The 21131-nt window shown below is 39.0% G+C and overlaps 1 protein-coding gene across 2 annotated transcripts in view; it reads left to right on the forward strand.

Moving 5' to 3' along the window:
- CERS6 (ceramide synthase 6) overlaps positions 1-21131 on the forward strand; it is a 326067-nt gene that overhangs the window by 219729 nt on the left and 85207 nt on the right. For both annotated transcript variants that reach the window (XM_003824310.6, XM_003824309.6), the window contains exon 5: positions 20436-20486. In XM_003824310.6, the coding sequence (XP_003824358.1) occupies positions 20436-20486 (51 nt within the window). The remainder of the gene's footprint in view (positions 1-20435; positions 20487-21131) is intronic.

The raw sequence follows: 21131 nt of genomic DNA on the forward strand, positions 1-21131 counted from the left end.
ATGCTATCAATATCATCTTCCCTGCACACCCTCTGACATTTCATATGCCCCTTTCCTGCTACCTGCTGTCCTCCTTAGCTTTCATTATATTACAAAATACTGTGTATTTTTGCTTATTTCTCTTGTTTACTGGCAGTTTCCTCCACTAGAAAATAAGTTCTGTGAGAGCAATGATTTTCTGTCTGTTTGGTTTTGTTCACTCCTAAATTCCTAGTACCTGTAACGCTGCCTGGCACAGAGCAGGTGCTGGATACATGCTTCCCCCACCCCCCCCGCCACCCCAGACGGAAGCTTGCTCTGTTGCCAGGCTAGAGTTCAGTGGCACAATCTCAGCTCACCACAACCTCTGCCTCCTGGGTTCAAGCGATTCTCCTGCCTCAGCCTCCCGAGTAGCTGGGACTACAGGTGCATGCCACCACACCTAGCTAATTTTTGTATTTTTTTTTCAGTAGAGACAGGGTTTCACCATGTTGGCCAGGATGGTCTCCATCTCCTGACCTCATGATCCACCTGCCTCGGCCTCCCAAAATGCTAGGATTACAGACATGAGCCGCTGGGCCCGGCCACATGCATATTCTTGAATGAGTAAGTGAGAATACTTTAGGGACTTAATTGTCCCAGCGTTCAGTTTGATTATTTTTATACCACTTGTTAAAGTGGTGTCATTTAAATAAATATAATCTGAAGCTTAAGGAAATCCATGGTATAGCTAGTTACATCTTGTTACTATTGGAGCTTGTTATAGATGCCAATTTTCCCTGTATTTAGACAGTTTTTGATTACTTCCTGTTTAGACTAACTGTAATTTTCCTCTTCTTGGGTGTCCTCTTAGTTTTTCCAGGCACAAAATTACAGTGAATCGTGAGTCTCATTATAAAACAGTTTGATATTACAATGAGTGGATTTATTTCTATCTTTGGTTAAAATTTGTTTGCTGGCACAGTAGCTACATATAATACAATCCTATTATGCTGTTAGGTAAAAGATATCTGTTATTTCTATTTGCATCTCATGATATATGAAAATGGGGTCATTCTTTCAGGATGTATGTCCTAGACTCACTGTTAGGTAAAAGATATCTGTTATGTCTATTTGCATCTCATGATATATGAAAATGGGGTCATTCTTTCAGGATGTATGTCCTAGACTCAGAAGCTAAATGGATACATTTTCACCCAGCTTATATTATAAAATATGTATTTATTGAATAGGTGACTAGTAATATTTAAGCACTCCAAACTGGGCTATTTCTATACAGTCGAAAATATTTTTATGGTGGCAAAACCCCTTCAATTAGAGTATCTTAGAAATGCTAGTCGAAGGTCTAAAATAGCATTGTCATTTAACTCAATGATGCATCTATTAAGTGGAATTACACCTTAGCTTCATATAAGTTTTCTAGATAATACTTCTCAAAGTTGATGGAACAGTGTGTCATCTCAGCTCAATTACTAAAGTTGTTTCAGTTGGAGTGAGTACAGTGTCATTGTCTCTTGCCTGTTTCCCGTTTAATGGTTGCCTCATGGGTACATTCTGAATCATAGCCCTTGGAAGTATAGATTGAAGTTATGAAGTCATTTGTATACCTTGGCCTAAAGGCTGATGGCTGCAGCTCGTTTCAACTTCATGTCCTTTTCCAACATTGCCAGTTTCTAGTACAGTAATAATCTTGTTTTTCAGTTGTTTGCACAGGCAGGTTCTGAAAAGTATAGTATATATACCTGAAGAATCAGGTATTTGGCAAGTAATAAGTGAAACCCCACGAGAGTATGAGCCTAACTACAAGAATGTAAACATTATTGGGCTAATATTGTAGACATCAGCGAAGTCAGAAGTTTATTAGGTGTTGGGTTAAACAAAACAAAAAAGCGTTCCAAAAATACAACAGAAGATAAAGAGAGGCCTAATTCTACTTAGTGTATTCTACTTCATAGATATAGGTTGGTCAGTGGTAGACTGTGGCTACTTGGCCATCTAGTTTTTATTTCCAAGTAAATGGAGAAATAACTTGAGATCACATTTTCTATATCATCCTAGTTTCATTAATCACCAAGACTTTCTGTCTCATTGTTTTTAAGAGCTCTCTTGATTCATTCAGAGAGAAGCTTTATCTTATATTCAGCAAATCTCTTCTGTATTGCTGGTTCAGCCTCTTGACATAGTTCAATTGCATTAATCTATCCTACTTGTATCTTGCAGCTCCTCCCCCAAAAAATGATTACACAATTTTGGAAGATGAGAAGCTGGGAAAACAGCAAAACAAGCTGGATTAAAATCAGAAACTGATTATCAAAGCATAACTGCCTAGAGATCAATTCCTTCCTTGTAATTAACTGAGCAACTCAAAGGATAATTTCTCTATCCTAAATCAGGAGATAAACAATAAATAAGGATGTGCTGTTTATTTGAAGGACATAGTTTGACCAGTTGTCTTATTAGTATTGAGTAATGATAAACCAAATTAAGATTTCATTCTGAATTCTAATATATGAAAGTAGCTATGAAGAGGGTGGGTATTAATTTCCTAAATTATTATCATCAAATTTTCATCAGTGTTTAATGCAGAAAATTTTATTTTTTAATACCAAACATAATATAAAACTTTAGCCTCACAGATAGAGGACACATTGAGAAGCAATTACTCACTTTATGAGTTTTACTCCAACATTACAAAATTGCACAAAATGAGCTTTTTATTGTCCTGATTACGAATAATGCCCTGATTGTGTTTAATAAAAGTGGCTTAATATTATCAGTGATTCAAAAAGTCTAAATTACAATGGATAAATTGGGTTATTACCAAAAAAAAGGAAAAGGGAGGTCTCCCTATGATGTCAAGTTTCCATTCGTGGGGTCGGTCAGTACCACGGTCAGCATGACAAACCAGGATTTGTCTTTTGGGAGAAAAACGGTGGTGGTGAAATTTAGGGCTTGAAGTAATTCTAGAAATTATTTGGTCCAGCCTCTAATTTTATACATGAGCAGCCAGATGGGAGAATTGGCTTACTCAGTGTCACCCAGCTGGCTAATGGCAGACTAAGGCCTGAGAGTGGGGCTCCAGTGTCCTTTCTGGTTTGCTCCTCCCTATTCCCTGCTTTTTCATTAATTGCAGGGATTGGGAAATTAAGGAACTTTTGTCTCTCTACTCTGGATTCCTCTGCCATTCATACAGGAGGTGTTCACTGCTTAAATAATTTAATGTTACCAGTATTTGGCTGCTTTGCATGTGTCTGAATTTTGTATTTTCCTGTAGCATTCTCAAATAATAACAGCACAACAACATTTTTTCTTTTAATATATTCACTTATGTAAAATATGTCTTCCATGGCCATATGCGATCATTTCTAGACAGCGGATGACTAGGAGTTTCTCCTAGGATATGAGTTTGGGAAATAGAGAACTGTTAATATGTTTGGAGTCGTGATTCATACACTGTGACCTGTTACGTGTGGGTTTTCAGATGTAGTAACCAGGCATAATGACAAGATAACATTTTAAAAAGCAAGTCAAATTTCACATGCAAGAAAAGTCAAGCCAAGAGTGTCTAATATGTTTTTGAGAGAGAGAGAGTTGGCTTTTCAACCTTTTCCTATATAATTGCTTCAAAGTGTCCTCAGGATGATGATTTTTTAGAATAGCTAGACCTTAACTCAGCATAAATTCATTTTTAAAAATAGATGACTTGTGAAAATCCTGAAGGTTGATTAAGCTGTATTATCTCAAAGGCCATCCCTTTTCCTCTTCCACAGCTAAGGATTGTCTGATTAAACTTCGGTATTGCTAATCTTAACAAAAAGAGTCTTCCCACACTCAACTTGATTTGACTGGTTTTTGGCTTCTTGATACTAGTTTTGGCTTTTGGCTAGGAAGTTTGAGGGAGGGTGTACATTAATTGGGTATCGGATACTATTGATGTGACATTGCACATTCTGAATATTATTTATTTGGCAAATATATTTGAAGGAACTTACATCTTGAGAACTGGAGTTCTTGCCATATGTACCTTGAATTGGTCAGGATGAATCAGTAATGTAGCAAAGAAACTTAGCGGCACAGTGGCTTAAGGGACAGAGAAGTTCATTTCTGCCTCGTGTCACGGCCCCACTCTGAATGGCCTAGGCCAGCAGAGCAGCTCGGCTCCACGTGCTATTCAGAGACGGGTTTTTTTCTTTTCTTGATTTGCCATCCTTGGGCAGTGGTTCTCAGACTTTTTGGTATCAGGAACCCTTTACTCTTGTAACAATTATACAGGTTCTTAAATAGCTTTTGTTTATGTTATTGATGTTAGCTATTTGTCATATCTATTGGTATTTATTGTATAAACAAAGTTGAGGAATTTACCTTATTTATTTATTTATTTATTTATTTATTTATTTATTTAGAGGCGGAGTCTCGCTGTGTCGCCAGGCTGGAGGGCAGTGGCGTAATCAGCTCACTGCAACCTCCACCTCCTGGGTTCAAGCAATCCCTCTGCCTCAGCCTCCCAAGTAGTTGGGACTACAGGCACACGCCACCACACCCAGCTAATTGTTTGTATTTTAGTAGAGACGGGGTTTCACCAGGTTGGCTAAGATGGTATCGATCTCCTGACCTTGTGATCCGCCTGCCTCAGCCTCCCAAAGTGCTGGGATTACAGGCGTGAGCCACCGCGCCCAGTTTACATTACCTTATTTAAAAATAACAACAATAGGCCGGGCATAGTGACTCATGCCTGTAATCCCAGCACTTTGGGAGGCCGAGGCAGTTAAATCACTTGAGCTCACAAGTTCAAGACCAGACTGGGCAACATGGTGAAACCCTGCCTCTACAAAAAACACAAAAAATTGGCTGGGCATGGTGGCATGCACGTGTAGTTCCAGCTACTTGGGGGCTGAGGCAGGAGGATGGCTTGAGCCCAGGGGGCCGAGGCTGCAGTGAGCCAAGATCATGCCACTGCATTGCAGCCTGGGTGACAGAGCGAGACCCTGTCTCAAAACAAAACAAAACAAAAAACAAGGACAACAACAACAACAACAACAAAATAATAATAAATGTTTTACAAGGTAACATTAATGACATTTGGAAAAAACTATTTTCTTTCTTTTTTTTTTGAGATGGAGTCTTGCTCTGTTGCCAGGCTGGAGTGCAGTGGTGTGATCTCAGCTCACTGCAACCTCCATCTCCCGGGTTCAAGCGATTCTCTTGCCTCAGCCTCCCAAGTAGTAGGGAATACAGATGCGAGCCACCATGCCCAGCTAATTTTGGTATTTTTAGTAGAGACAGGGTTTCACCATGTTGGCCAGGATCGTCTCAATCTCTTGACCTTGTGATCTGCCCACCTCGGCCTCCCAAAGTGCTGAGATTACAGGCGTGAGTCACTGCACTCGGCCAAAATAACCATTTTCTAAAACAAAAAATTAGAGATTTTTGCAGTTCTTCTTAATATATGGTTTAGTAGAAGACAGCTGGGTTCTTATTCCTATTTCTACATTCAGTCTGTTGTGATGTGTTGTTTTGGTTGAAGTATGTGAAGAATACCTGGACTTAAAGATATGTAGTTGGGAAAGGTAGATGTATCTTAATGTGTTTTCCAGAAAACTGTAAACATTCTTCTTTGATACTATAGCAAAAGTCAACAAGGAGTCTTTTTTTAATGTCAGTGGACTTTTTATACACAGTTAATGTTAACATCTATTAATCTATCTCTTCCTTTGAATGGCTGTTTCACCCATACACGGTTTTTTATCATGCATTGGTCATTTGGAATTTACTGGTCCACTGAGGTACGGAGATCTTGCAAGTGTTTACACATGTCATTATGGAATATTAAAAACCCACATTTGTTAATTTTTTTATTGATCCCCTCAGAAAAATTTTTAGCTGTTGGGAAGATGTAAGGTTCATAGTGGACTATACATGTTTTCCAAAATACTAACAATATTAACTTAAAAGCTTGAATTTTATCATTGGCAGCACATACTGTCATTTGATTTTCTTGAAGTGAAAGGCTCTGTTTGTCCATTTTTGAGAAAATATCTAAAAGTACTTAATTCGGAAAAACCACACGTTGTCAGTCATACTTTTGTATCAAAATGGCGCTCTATGAAAAAGTGCCTAGTTCAGCCTGCAACTCAAATGAGAATCATGCAAGCTTCTTCCCGCTTTTTTGCCCCAGAAGTGCTGCATGTGTACTTCTCATTCCATCATCTGGATGTTTACTCGAGGGTAGAGGTTTAATGAAGTTAATGACTTTTATGCTTCATCAAGGATAGTCATCAGTGAAACTTTTTCCTTCTAATCGCGACTGTCTGCTGGTGAAGAAGACAGTGTCCATGAGTAGAGTTTGGTGCCACTGTCTTGTTTCCTGCTAAGCCTCCGGCAGTTTTACGCACCATTGCTTTGTTTTTTGGGTTTTTTTTTTTTTTTGGATTTTTTTTTTAAATTATACTTTAAGTTCTGGGATACATGTGCAGAATGTGCAGGTTTGTTACACAGGTATACATGTGCCATGGTGGTTTGCTGCACCCATCAACCCATCATCTACATTAGGTATTTCTCCTGACGCTATCCCTCCCCTTCTCCCCCACCCCCCAACAGGCCCTGGTGTGTGATGTTCCTCTCCCTGTGGCCATATGTTCTCATTGTTCAACTCCCACTTATGAGTGAGAACATGCAGTGTTTGGTTTTCTGTTCCTGCGTTAGTTTGCTGAGAATGATGGTTTCCAGCTTCATCCATGTCCCTGCAAAGGACATGAACTCACTCTTTTTTATACTGCGTAGTATTCCATGGTGTATATGTGCCACATTTTCTTTATCCAGTCTAACATTGATGGGCATTTGGGTTAGCTCCAAGTCTTTGCTATTGTGAATAGTGCTGCGGTAAACATACATGTGCATGTGTCTTCATTTTTTTTATTTTTTATGAGACGGAGTTTCACTCTTGTTGCCCAGGCTGGAGTGCAATGGCGCGATCTTGGCTCACCACAACCTCCACCTCCCAGGTTCAAGTGATTCTCCTACCTCAGCCTCCCGAGTAGCTGAGATTACAGGCATGCACCACCACGCCTGGCTAATTTTCTATTTTTAGTAGAGACAGGGTTTCTCTATGTTGGTCAGGCTGGTATCAAACTCCCAACCTCAGGTGTTCTGCCCACCTCGGCCTCCCAAAGTGCTGAGATTACAGGCATGAGCCACTGTGCCCAGCCATGTGTCTTTATAGTGGAATGATTTATAATCTTTTGGGTATATTTACAAGAAAAAAACCAAACAACCCCATCAGAAAGTGGGCGAAGGATATAAACAGACACTTTTCAAAAGAAGACATTTATGCAGCCAACAAACATATGAAAAAATGCTCATCATCACTGGTCGTCAGAGAAATGCTAATCAAAACCACAATGAAATACCATCTCATGCCAGTTAGAATGGCAATCATTAAAAATTCAGGAAACAACAGGTGCTGGAGAGGATGTGGAGAAATAGGAACGCTTTTACACTGTTGGTGGGAGTGTAAATTAGTTCAACCATTGTGGAAGTCAGTGTGGCAGCACCATTGCTTTTTTACCATCAGTACAAATATCAACACAGTGACAAAGGCAAACGTCTTGCTATTGTTACGAAGAGTTTTGACTTCATACCTTCCTAAATTGGATTCAGGGACCCTCAAAAATCTGCAGATGGCCCTTCGCGAATCGCTGCCTGAGGTACTGTCAGGCCTACGGGAGCTAGATTCCTGCCTCATCTGAGCTCCCACTGGCTGGAAAGGGAAATGTGGAGGAAGCACACCTGCTTCTTACTGCAAGGGGGCTGAGAAGCACTGGCTGGCTGGATCGTCAGACTTCCAGCTGAAAAACCCATTACCTTGGAACAAGGGAAGAACAAGATTTTGGTTTATTGTTTTAAGTCCATTGTTTTATTTTCATGTGTCCTCTACCTTCATAATATGTTTCTTTCCCCCCTGAGTAGTTGTTCAATATAGGAATGAGAAGACCTGTCTGTACACAGTAATTACACTTTTATTGCTAGCTCTCCATTCCTGGTGGGGGTTGGGAGCCTTGAGGAGGTGGCGTGGCTCCAGAAGCCCTCGTAAAAATCCCTGGGAGGAACACAAAGGCTCTTTAGACAGACCTTTGTATTAGTCACTAATTGGAAAGACAATATGCATCAACTCCTTGGAATAATTGACGTTTTCATAGGATTAAAAGTAAAGAGATCCTGTGATCCAGCAATCCCACTACTGGGTATGTATTCAAAGGGAAGGAAATCAGTATGTCAAAGAGATATCTGCACTCCTATGTTTATTGCAGCAACATTCAAAATAGCCAAAATATGGAATTAACCTCAGTGTCCATTGAATGAATGGATAAAGAAAATGTGGCATATATACACAATGGAATACTATTTGGCCATGAAAAAGAATGAAATCCTGTCATTTGTAGAAATATGGATGAACCTGGAGGACATCATGTTACGCAAAATACACCAAATACAGAATGACAAATACTGTATGATCTTATTCGTGTGGGATCTATTTTAAAAAGTTATCATAGAAGCAGAGATTACAGCAGTAGTTACCAGAGATTGGGAAGGGAGGGTGGGGAGACGTTTGTCAACAAGTGTAAAGTTACAGTTAGATGGGGGGAATAAGTTCTGGGGCTCTATTGCAAAATAGGGCAACTATGCTTAACGGTAGGATATTGTATATTACAAAATAGAAGAGAGGCTTTTGAGTGGTTTCACCACAAAGAAACAATTACATGCATGAGGTGATGGATATATGAACTACCCTAATTTGGTCATTATCCAATATCTACACGTGTTAAAACATCAAATTGTACTCCATAAGTATGTACAATTACAATGTGTCAATTAAAAAATAAAGAGACTGTATGTATATCCAGATGTGTCTATTAGGGGTTGTTAAAATAGAATTTCCCATCTTTTCTCTCTTTCTCATCTGTGGCTTCTACTCGTAATCTCGCTCTGTGTGACAAAACTGTATCTTAGTCATGAAAAACAGTTTATTTGAAAATATTGTTCAGGGAGATTAGTACCTCGCTCATACACAGATAGGACATGGTTCAGAGAGGCTTGGAATCAGGTCATTGGCCAACACTGTCAATTCTCTTTATAGTGTTTATGAGGTTTACGATGAGCATCTCATACAGCAATGCCTGAAACTACAAGTGGGACTTATATTGTGCCTGACATCAAGAAAAGGGCCAATAAATATTAGTTTACTCTTTGGTTACTTGCCTCTTTTCACTGATCCACATTGTTCTTATTTATGAGCAATATCCTTTAAGCTGCAGCCTCCTATGTGCTTAGAAGTCTTTTTAAACGTTGATGATTGATTAGGAAAATCAATACCAAAGAGCATGAAACCGCAGGGAAGCATGATAAGCACTTCTTAAATATTGGAAGTAATTTACGAACTACGGCATTTTCAAAGAGTCTGGAGTTCTGTGGAGAGAAAGACTCACAAATGCTTAAAATCATTTTTGGAGGCAGAAAGCCAGCAAACTAGAGCCTGGAAGATTGGGCAAGAGGCAGAAAGACAGAGGGGTCTGAGTAGTTCCGGCAAGGAGATAGGAATGAATAGAACACAAAGAAGTTGGCCTGGGGAGAGCAGGGGATGCTGGCTGGGAAGAGTGGACTTAGTCGTGCATGGTCACAGTGGTCTGCCAAGCAGGCAGGAGCCTGGAAATCCAGGCACGGGCATCTCACCTTCTCAGCTGAAAATAGGGAGGAGGCATTTGAACTTTTTTCATCTGGAGAATAATGCAAGGAGAGGGATGATAAGGAAAAATGATGATGTTGGAGAAATGACTTGGTCCATGAGCTATAGGAAAGCACAGGTTCTTCCCTCCATCTGGCAGTTCCCTTCCTCCATCTGCTCACTGACTACATTCTGTTTGTCCTCTGTCTATAACTACCCGGCCCCTCCTCATGGAGCCTTCCCCTCCCACCCCACCCTCCAAGGCTGCTGTGATTTGAATGTGTCCCCTCCAGAGTTCAGGTGTTGCCACATGATATTAAGAGGTGGGACCTGCAAGAAGAGATTAGGCCATGAGAGCTCCTTCCTCCTTAATGGGATTTAGGTCCTTATAGAAGAGGCTTCACACAGCCTTTGGGTAGCTTGCCCTTCAGCATTCTGTCATGTGAGGATGCTGCAAGAAGACCCTCACAAGACCAAATGCCAGTGCTTTGATCTTGGACTAACAGCCTCCAGAACTCTGAGGAATAAATTTCTGTTCTTTACAAGTTAGTCTGTGATATTCTGTTACAGCAGCACAAAGTGGACCAAGTGTCTTTTCATGTACTATGTCCTTAACCACTTGTGTTTATTCCTGCTGTAGCATGTAATGTAATTGTTTTGGTTACCCAGGAGATGCTAAGTTCCCTGAGAATGGAGAGCTTGTCCATTGCATCTTCATGTCCAGCCCAGTACCTGATGCATGGTAGGCACTCAATTAATACTTGAAACAATGTGTGAATGAGAAGCGTGCAGTAATAGCACAAATAGATTAAGGCCTAGGCAAATGGGTTGATAAGTAGTAAGGAAGGGACTGATGGGGATCTTGGAAGGTGAGAGCAAGTTGGGTGGGTGGCAGAATAGTTAATTATCACTCTACTGAGTGCAAGGTTTTATTCTCTGTTATTTGCTCATCTTATTTCTCTCATTCTACTTTCTCTTAATTGGGAATTTAGAATTATTAATGATTTGTTTGTACTTGAAATATCACTGTCAACATATAAATACTCCAAAGGCAGCTATATCCTGTGCTATTAGTTTCAAGTTAATTAGAATTATTGAATAATTTGAGGGTGGCAGTGTATTATTAACACTATTAATGTTGTTTATAAATATAGAGCAAATTGGGTTTTTTAAAACTATTCTCATTCTTGCTTTTATTATTTTTGATATGCAGTTTTACATATTTTTGGGGTACGGTGTGATAGTTCAGTACATGTATATAATGCATAAAGATGAAACTAGGGTAATTAGCCATCTATCACCTCAGACATGTATTATTTATTTGTGTTGGGAGCATTCAAAACCCACTCTTCCAGCTAATTGAAAATACACAATAAATTGTTGTTAGTTATAGGTGCCTGACAGTACTGTAGAGTACTAGGACTGTTCTTCCTTTCTAGCTATATTTTGTATCCACTAACCAGCTTCTGGCTAACCCCCTCCCCTTACCCTGCCTATCCCCTAGTAACCACTATTCTACACCCTACTTCTATGAGATCAACTTTTTTAGCTTCTACATATGAGTGAGAACCTGAGGTACTTGTCTTTCGGTGCCTGGCTTATTTCACTTAAAAGTAATATCCTCCAAACTCATTCATATTGCTACAAATGGCAGGATTTCATTCCTTTATATGACTGAATAGTATTTCATTGTGTATACATACCATTTTTAAAATCTATTCATCTGTTGATTCCATATCTTGGCTGTTGTGAATAGTGCTACAATAAACATGGGAATGCAGATATCTCTTTGACATACTGATTTTCTCTCCTTTGGATATATAACCGGTAGTTGGGTTGCTGGATCATATGGTAGTTCTATTTTTAGTTTGCCAGTGTGTTTTTTGAAATAAGACCTGTTAAAACTACATAAACTTGACTTTTTATTATCCAGATAAGACTTGTTCATTGCGGAAAAATTATAGCTATGACAATATGTAATTTAATAGTTAATATATGAACATAAGAAAAAATAAAAATCCCCTGAAATAATTATTACTCAGAGATTACCACTAAGCAGTTTTGGGTAAATATATTGCCAGGCATTTTTAGTGTGTGTGTCTAAATATATATCTACTTGAAACGTAAAGTACACTGTATACCTTCTTGTAACCGGATCTTAACTTAAAATATGAATGTGCCTGTTAACATTTCCGTAGCTCATCTGGTTTTAGCATAGCGGTAGTGAGCAGTTGCATGCACCCTTGACAGTATGCCACATGACATACAAGCTGGGCCATATTTCTGCTCTTTCTCCAGAGCTGCAGAGGTCATCTAGACACAGGAAGACACAACCTAGAAAAATGGGGGAGTTAATACTACAACTCTCACAACGGGGGGTGGGAGTTGGTGGATAAATGCTGCGGCATCCCTGTCCTGTGTTGAGACAGTTACAAGATCCATGCTATGTGGTTCTGCAGGGGCTCCCCATGCAGTTGCCTGCAGCAGTAACCAGCTCATTCCTGAAAATTGTATTGGTTTTTCTCCTTTGTCTATCTTACTTTCTCCAAAGCAGCTTACATCCGGGTCTTTATCTCAGTGACTCTTTCTAGAGAATCCCAAATTAAGAAAACGTCAACCCTGTATTATTGAACAATCCGATTTATCCTAATTTTTGTTATAAAAAGAATTATAATGGATATCTATGTATAAATTCCTCTACATATGGGTCTAGTTAATTATTTTTAAATAATAAATGCTAAGTCAAGGATATGTTTTTAATTTTTATTGTAAATAGAATTATAATAGATATCTATGTATCAATACCTTTATATATGGATCTAGTTAATTTTTTACAATAAATGCTGGGTCAAAGATATGTACATTTTAAAGACTCTTGATATATGTTACCAAATTACCCTTTAGAAAGGTTATTCCAGTTTGCAGAGTATTGGTTTTCCTGTAAGTATATAAGTGACCTTTGGGTATGAACCTTTTTAAATATTTGTCAGACTCTCAGATAAAAAATTCTGTCTAGCTTTAATCTGTAATTTTTACATGTGCTTTTGGTCACATATTTTTGTTTGATGTGTTGCCTGTTTGTATCTTCTTCCCATTTTTCTCATTGGATATTTAAATGTTTTAATCACTTTTTATGAGCTCTTTACATATTAGAAATAGTAATCCTTTATCTGTTGTCAATCATTTCTCTAAAATGTTTTTTGACTAATTTTGTGCTTCTTAATAGCCACTGTCGCTGGCTTCATTGTCAGCTTCTACATTGGCCTGCACATCTCTCTCCCCGTGTGTTGACATTCTCACCGTTTCCCTCCCTCTAGGTCTTTCTACCTCTTTGTCATTCATCTTTTCTTTTCTATACCTGGCCTCTTTCTCCCTAATTCCTGTTCTAAACATGGAATTGATTGGTCTCTTTTACTTTGCAGTGATTCTTGCTGGGTGTAGAGGAGAGTCCACATCAGAACAAATGAGAGAGGTGGTCTTTCAAGCGCCATATCCCCAGACTCTTGAGAATCACAGCGTTCTTACCCTGAGCTGTAGTGTGCATAGTGTACCACGGTGACTGTTAGATGTGTGTGGAGACCCTCAGCTGAAAAGAGGCAGAAGTTGAGAACTATTGGCTGAAAGGCTTAAGAAGCCATGGAAATGCCACTCACGTTTTCCATCTGCTTGTTTCTATGCTAGAACCCTCTTGGAAATCCTGTGACCTGAGTGCCCATCTCCAAAAAACTCTTTCTACCTATATATACTTCACAGATCTGAAAGTTACTTACTAAATTGATTGCAGAATGTGGTAAAGGCACATGCTAGACCAGGTCTAGAGGACTAGTATCCTTTTTAAAGCCTGATCAATATGAAGGACTCTTTATGTAATGCCAGGGGGTCAAGTCCAAATTACATTTCCACATCAGGAGAACTTTCAAGGCTAATGCAGATGCCACAGGCCTCTAGGGAGGGGTTACTGCTGTGCTTGGTAGATTTATAGTCACATGTCTACTGTCCCAGGAAAGGAGGAAGGGGCACCTCTTGCATTCTGGGAGTGCTCTCGGCTGCTCACCACTAATCAGGAGTTTCTTCAGGCTGAGAGACTTCTGGCTTCATTCTTTTCATCCCAAACACAATTTATTTATATCTTTGTAAAGTCACAAAATATGAAATATTTCTTTGTCTTCTGAGTTATTTTATAATGTGTATCCAATTAAAATTGTAGATTATCATCTCAAATTGATTTGATTTATATTCATTTAAATTAATAACAGTTTCTTAAAAGAATCTTCAATATTTAGGTAACAAATTAATATAGATATTGAACATTTAAAATTACACATGAAAAGAGAAATAAGCAAAGATGTTGAGAGGCAATCACAGATCACACTTGCTATGACTGAGCTTTACAATTAGATCTCAGCTTCTCAAAACCAGGGTGGAAAAGTATTAATAACAATGGGGAAACATAATTATCACTTGGCACAAAGAAACATGCTAAGCATTAACAGAAAGGAAGTATTTCCTCCTGCCTTGGACTAAATTTTGAAGAAAAATGTCCTGTGGAACTTAGACATTGGACTTAGGGTAAACGTTTCCAGTATAAATTCATGGAAGCATTTTTCTTATGTTTTTTTTCTTAGAGTAAATCCTCAATGTAAGCAAAAGGCATAAGGTTTAAATATAACTCAGTGAGTGTTTTCTCAGAGTAGTTTTAGTGAAAGTAGTGTCAAAGTAGTTTAAGAATCTAGGTTTTTGGTATTTTTAAACATAATCCAACTACATAGAGAACAAATGTCTGTTAGACTATATTCCTTGACTCCTAGTTGCATCAGCTGGGCTTTGTGAAAGCTAGATAAGAGTTTTCACGGAAATAGCAAAAGATGAAATTTGCCTCAAGATGCTGATTTCGAGTAAATACCCACACACCTTTTACATCTTTGATGAGGCAACAAAATGTTTTTAATATGTTTTATGATTCTTGTTCTTTTCTTAAATCAAAATAGTTATTAATTCAAAGAAACTACTGTTTATTCAGCTGCAGATGCCTACTGGTTCTTGGAGGGAGAAAAGCACATGTATGTATGTATGTGATTTATGTTTCTATTTAACCATTGACCACTTGCCTGGTTAATCAGATATCCTTTTCTCTGGTCCTTGCTTCAAAATCGCTATCTCTTTAGGCTTGCACTAACATGATAATTGCAGATGGTAAAGTAAAGTATCAGACCTTATCTGTTTTTCTGACTTCTGTTGACAATGAAACCTCTGTAATGCAGCCAATAAAAGAAGATACTGGATGAAAGAGCAGATTTACTGACACTTAAAGATGCTTCTTTACCCTTCTCTTAAAAAAAAATCATAGAATAAATTGCACTCGATTCTTATGTGTATGGTCAAAATGTCGATGAAGGCTTGACCTGCACCAGCGCTTCTGGCTCCTATCCTGGTGCCAGGATCAGGTTTGCTCAGGGTAAGAACAGCCACAGATGCCTCCCAAGGGAATGTTATTGATGGATATGCTTGCTGCTGAGTTATGTCTCAATTGATGCCTCTGGGAGAAGAGGCACATAAGCTAATGAAAAATCCCATTATACATTGTGGCTTAGATTGAGAGAGTTAGAGGTAATTTCTCATCCACTGTGATATGGCCTGTCTTAGACATTCAGACATTTTATAAGTCTTCTTAAATTGAAATTAGTTGACGTGTAATTTAATAGCTAGTAAGCACCATTTATGAGGAGTTCTCTTATGATGCTATGTTAGTCAGCTCAGACTGCTGTAACAAAATACCGCATACTAGATGGCTTGAGCAGCGGAAATTTCTCATCGTTCTGGAGGCTGGAAGTTGCAGATAAGGTCTGGTAAGGATTGGCGTCTAGTGAGGGCACTCTTCCTAGTATGCAGAGAGCAACCTTCTCACTGCGGTCTTCACTTGGTCTTCCCTCTGAGCATGCGCGTGGAGAGGGAGAACTCTCTTCCTCTTCCTCTCCTTGTAACGCCACCAACCCTATTGGTTTAAGACTCTAACCTTATGACCTCGTTTTATGTTAATTACCTTCCAAAGGCCTTATCTTCAAATACAGTCATGTTAGTGATTAGGGCAGATGCAAAAAATAAATAAATGAATAAATAAAAAGACGCAATTTCTGTTAACCAAGGCAAAAAAAAAAAAAATTTAAGGAAGGAAGCCTAAGGGATCTTGTCAGTGAGATAACCATTGAGTTATGTAACAGTAAGAAGAACTGGTTACCCATCTGGACCTGTGGATTGTTCTGTAGATTACAGGATTTGGAGGTCCTTTCTAAACCTAAAATTCAGTGTTTCTAGGTAATAGCTCATTTGGGGGAATCTATTCCAAATGCCTGTGATGTTTTTCTTTCATTACTCATTCTTTGTCACCCAGAGTACCCAGCGGAAGGCACAGTGGAAGAGCCCAGCTGGCCTAGGTTTGATTTCCACTTTCTCTACTTATCAGCTGTGTAGCCTTTAATTAATTACGGTTCCTCTCTGAGACTGTCTACAAAATAATTGATACTTACCTTGATGCATGTATTAATATTAGAATACAGGCTATGCTACTGTATATAAAAGTAAAGCAAAACACACTAGCTTAGATATGAGAGAAATGATAGGAATTTATTTATCTCATACATACAATCCAGAGGGAAGCAGATCAGGGCTGGTGGGAGACTTCTGATACCAGACTCCATAGAAACTTCCATTTCAGGGCCAGTGGTGACTGCTTCAGTTTTCATTATCTCCCTTCAATAGGGATGGAGAAAGGGTGAGAGGAACTCATTCACACTGACCTTTTAGGGGCACCGTCCCCAAGTGACACACACAAACTTTGCTTCCACCAGAGCTTCCCACCAGAATTGTACTAGCCAAGGAGGCTGGATGAGAAGCTTATCTTTAGCTATTGCTTTACTAGCAGTGGTTCTTCTGCTTCAAATGATTCTCGCAAAGATTAGAAATAATTCATTAATTCATTTATCTATATTGAATTGTGAAATATCTTAACAAAGTATTTAGCAAGGTGCCTGATACATGGTAAATAACAAAAAGATGGAATCAGCCTTCTTGCTTTTCCCTAGTACCTTACTACTTGCAAAGTGTGGTCTGTGGCCTAACAGCATGAATATCAACTGGGAGCTTTAGAGATGCAGAATTTCATCCCCAAGCCCAGACCTCAGCCTGCATTTTAACAGTTGGTGAAGCTCTGAGCTGGCATGTTCTTTTATAAATCTTTAATGGCGTCTGCTGGCCTCTGCTGGTGACATTATCTTGATTGCTTACAATGTTGTTGTCAGAATTAAATGAGATGACACGTGTAAAATACTTTAAATCTGTGAAATGTTTTATAACATGATTTAAGTGTACATGTGTGAGAAGGAATAATGTGAATCATAGGTTATAAGAACAACATTTATTTTCTGAGACAGGGTCTCACTCTGTTGCTCAGGCTGGAATGCCTGGCACAATCATGGCTTATTGCAGCCTTGGCCCCCACCAGGCTCAAGCAATCTTCCTACCTCAGCCTCCTGAGTAGCTGGGACTATAGGCACATGCCACCGTGCCTAGCTAATTTTCATATTATTTGTAGAGATGAGGTCCCACTGTGTTGCCCAGGCCGGTCTTGAGCTCCTGGGCTCAAGCAGTTCTCCCACCTCATCTTCCCAAAGTGTTGGAATTGCAGGTGTGAGCCACAATGACTGACCCAAAATTTGGCTTCAGATTTTCCAACCTTGATAAACTTCCTTGATGCTGTAACGTCATGTGAAAAAGGCATTCTGTTTCTGGAGAATGTGCTTGAATTGCCATGCAACCTCCTAGGTACAGAGCTTTTATTATTAGTTAGGGCCTAACTTTCTAAATTGAGGGGTTTTAGTGTATTTTTAATCACCATTCCTCTATGATGTCTAAATATTTCATCTTTTTAAGTTCTTAATTACATTACTGTCCTACAATTTGTGTGATAGAATATATGGATTTTGACATCAAATGAATGTGGAAATGATTCTTAAAAACTGGAAAATTTTTATCAATGGAGGCAGGAGAATCATTTGAACGCAGGAGGCAGAGGTCGCGCCACTATACTCCAGCCTGGCGACAAAGTGAGACTCCGTCTCAAAAAAAAAAAAAAAAAAAAAGAAGTTATGCCCAAATTATAAACAGCCAATCCAGATTCATACACCAGTGTTGAGCTATAAGAAATCAGGAGAATCAACTCATGGACTTCGGTTTTCTTATCTATAAATTGGGAAAGATATTTGTTCTACTGTCTCACAGTGTTTGGGGGGTATAACTTAATTTAAGATCCTAGAAAAATGTACTGTGCATATGGAAGGTGATATTAATACCTGACGTTGTCAGAGTGAGGGGTATATGTGAACATGCATTCTGTATGAAAGAATATATTCCTAAATGATTGGCCAGAAAACTTGTGAGCTGAACTTGGGCCCTGGTAGCTTCATCAGATTCATGGTATCCAGGTCTGTGCCCCTGCCTCCGGTGCACAGGAGCCCGAAAAGAGGCAGACACTTACACGCTGTTTCTGCAGTTCAGTCAGGCATCGGGCATGCAATGAAAGCAGATCTAGGGGATGCACATCTGATGCACACAGAGAAAAGCCTGGGTTTTAGAAGACTAATCAGCCAAGAAGCTCACAAAGGAAGGGAAGTTCTGAACGACGGATTTTTCTGCATCATTTAGAGTTATACCTTGCCTTCCTGCCTGTCACTGCAAGGGATGGGCACAGTGGCAGAGATGACTGCTGCATCCTTAGGGGCAAGCACACACATGCCCAATGGTCTTGGGACTGATAAATTTAGATGAACATGAGGCCTTGCATTTCCATTCTGTATTCCTTTTCATTAGCATTCAGTAGATGAGTGCTGAACTGTGAACTTGGAAGTCTATGGTGAGAGGATAAACATGCATATGACTTAACTTTCCTTCAAGGACTTTCAATTGAGGAGATAATCAACTTTATCAGAGAGAACGGCAATAACTAACATTTGTACTTTAAAATAGATGTTGCTGTGTTGTACCCACATTTTTAAAAACCTGCATATATATGGGTATTTAAAAGTAAATTGATCTGTATCATGTTTATATTACATAGGGACAAAAGACCAAAAATGGGCTATACATCAAAATGTTAATGGTGATGAAAATTTAAATTATTTTTATTTTTTATTCTTTATTTTTTACATCTTCCTCAATGGACACATATTGCTGACTTAACTATAAAAACACAGTAAGCCTCCCAAGTAGTTTTATGCACACTCTCTCATTTGATCTTCACAATCACTCAGTGAGGTCAATAATGAACATTGATGTTATAGATGAGAGAAATGGAGGAGACAGACAACTCAGACACTGAGGAAGTTAACTGCAGTGAAATTACATGATACAGACAGTGTTGAACAGGGAGCAAAAGGCAAAATCAGGAGCCTAGTTAAGATCTCGGAAAGAAAATGAATAGTGCTTGAATGAAAGGGAAATGTAAAGATTCTGGAACATAGTTAGGTTTAGGGCAGTGCATGGCTTTGTACAGGAATCTGGCTCCCTACCTTGAGATTGATTTAGTTTGATCAGACTCAGAGACAGGGTGCACAGTGGTTATGTTTGGGTTTGAGACCAGAGAGTCTGAGTTTGATTTTCAACTTTGGCGCTGCCTAGCTATTGAACCTAGGTAGTTATTCACAGACTCGGGGCCTCCATTTACCTATCTATAAAATAAGAAAAATACTAGTAGCTACTATAAGGATTAAATGAGTTAATATGTGTAGGAGCCTTTAAAAGTATATAGGACATAAGGAGGACGCAGCAGATATTAGCCACCTGAAGCTAATTGTCCTCATTCCTATGATACAGGGCTGATGAAGATGTTGGCAGATTAATCTTAAGAAACATATAAATGTTATCAAATGTATATAGATGTATATCAGAAAGTGCTGACAGCTGTGGATAAGGGATGCAAAAGAATTATAACATTAATACTTCTTTTGAAATTATTTTGAAACTATGAGAAAGTTTGTGCTGGTCTTATTGGATAATTCAGCTGTCTGTTTGAATTCATACCAACCCCTCCCTGATTATTACAAATGTTTGGAATCTGTGTGTACACTTAGATTTTCCTAATCATACTGTGTCATAAGGCAAGTAATTGCCCTCAAATTAAGAATGATTGTTTTGTCGTAAAAAGACCTGGATCACAGGTCAGGAGTTGGCATGTGCTGTGAGGGTTAGTCTTAAGTGTCCTTCTTAAGAAGTATACCTGCATGTCACTGAACCCTGGTCAAGGCATGAATAATGTCGCTTGGTAAACATTGAGTCTGAGGAGTTTCAGGGCAGTTTATACTAACTGTCATCAATGTTTATAGATAAGAGTGAGATGGAGGATTTATATCTGGTTTCTGTGAGACCCCTGCAGGGCCCTGCTGTTGAGGCTGGTTATGTAGCAGGAATATGTCTAAGTGACCAGCAAAATAGAAAAAACACCAGCTGGAACTTCATCCCAAAAGCAGCCTAAAATACTACCAGTTGAGTTTAACTTACCAAGAGAGAATATATTGTATGATACTAGTTGCTTTAATATCCTATGCCTAGCTGTTTTAAAGTTTGTCAATTCTCACACAGGTGAATTATTGAAATCCAAAAATATTAGGGCAAGAGCCTATTGTAAACCTTTTTTATCCTCTTATCCATGTTCTAAAATATGTAAAATATTTTTTGTCATTTTTTTCAGACCCCCTGGTTGTGGAATACGAGGCATTGCTGGTACAACTACCCCTATCAGGTAAGGAGGCATTATTATCTGGGTTTTTACACACATTAAGTATCTACCTTCCGTCAATTTCATGGTCTCAGGCAGGCCCCAACAGGTTGGACAACCACCTTCATTTTTGGCCCCACTCCCGCTGATCAGTGCTGGACATGATCTAGTGAGGATAGTAATTTTTGCATTATTCTTAGTGAAGTTCAGAATCAAGGCCCGATTGCCCTAGCAGATGGAGTCAGCTTGGAAAGTACATTTACAAGGGAATAGGATCAATTAGTTCAACTGGTGGAAAATTCCTGCTCCTAACAGCTGATCTGCTTCTAATCACTGAGGTAAGTCTGGAATCCTGTTGACATAGTGCAGACCTGCCTCAACAGCAAGTGGGAAAGATCAAGTGTGAGGCTAGAGCAGGTACACTGAGTTCAGTTCACTTTGTGACCTAGAGGCAGCCTCCAAATATGTAAATCAAGCACCATTTCCTTGAGTGCAGAAAAATGGGCTTGTACTATGACATGTGGAAGGATTATTTCTGCAACTAAAAACAGCATCATTGAAAGTGAGATTAAAATCATATCCCAGAAAGGAAGCATTTTAGATCTCTGCGCACTGGCATACCTTTGCATCTTTCCATGAATTCAGTGATATAAGCATGTGTTGTTGGGA

Source organism: Pan paniscus, chromosome 13, assembly GCF_029289425.2.
Source record: "Pan paniscus chromosome 13, NHGRI_mPanPan1-v2.0_pri, whole genome shotgun sequence".
NCBI classification, from domain to species: domain Eukaryota; kingdom Metazoa; phylum Chordata; class Mammalia; order Primates; family Hominidae; genus Pan; species Pan paniscus.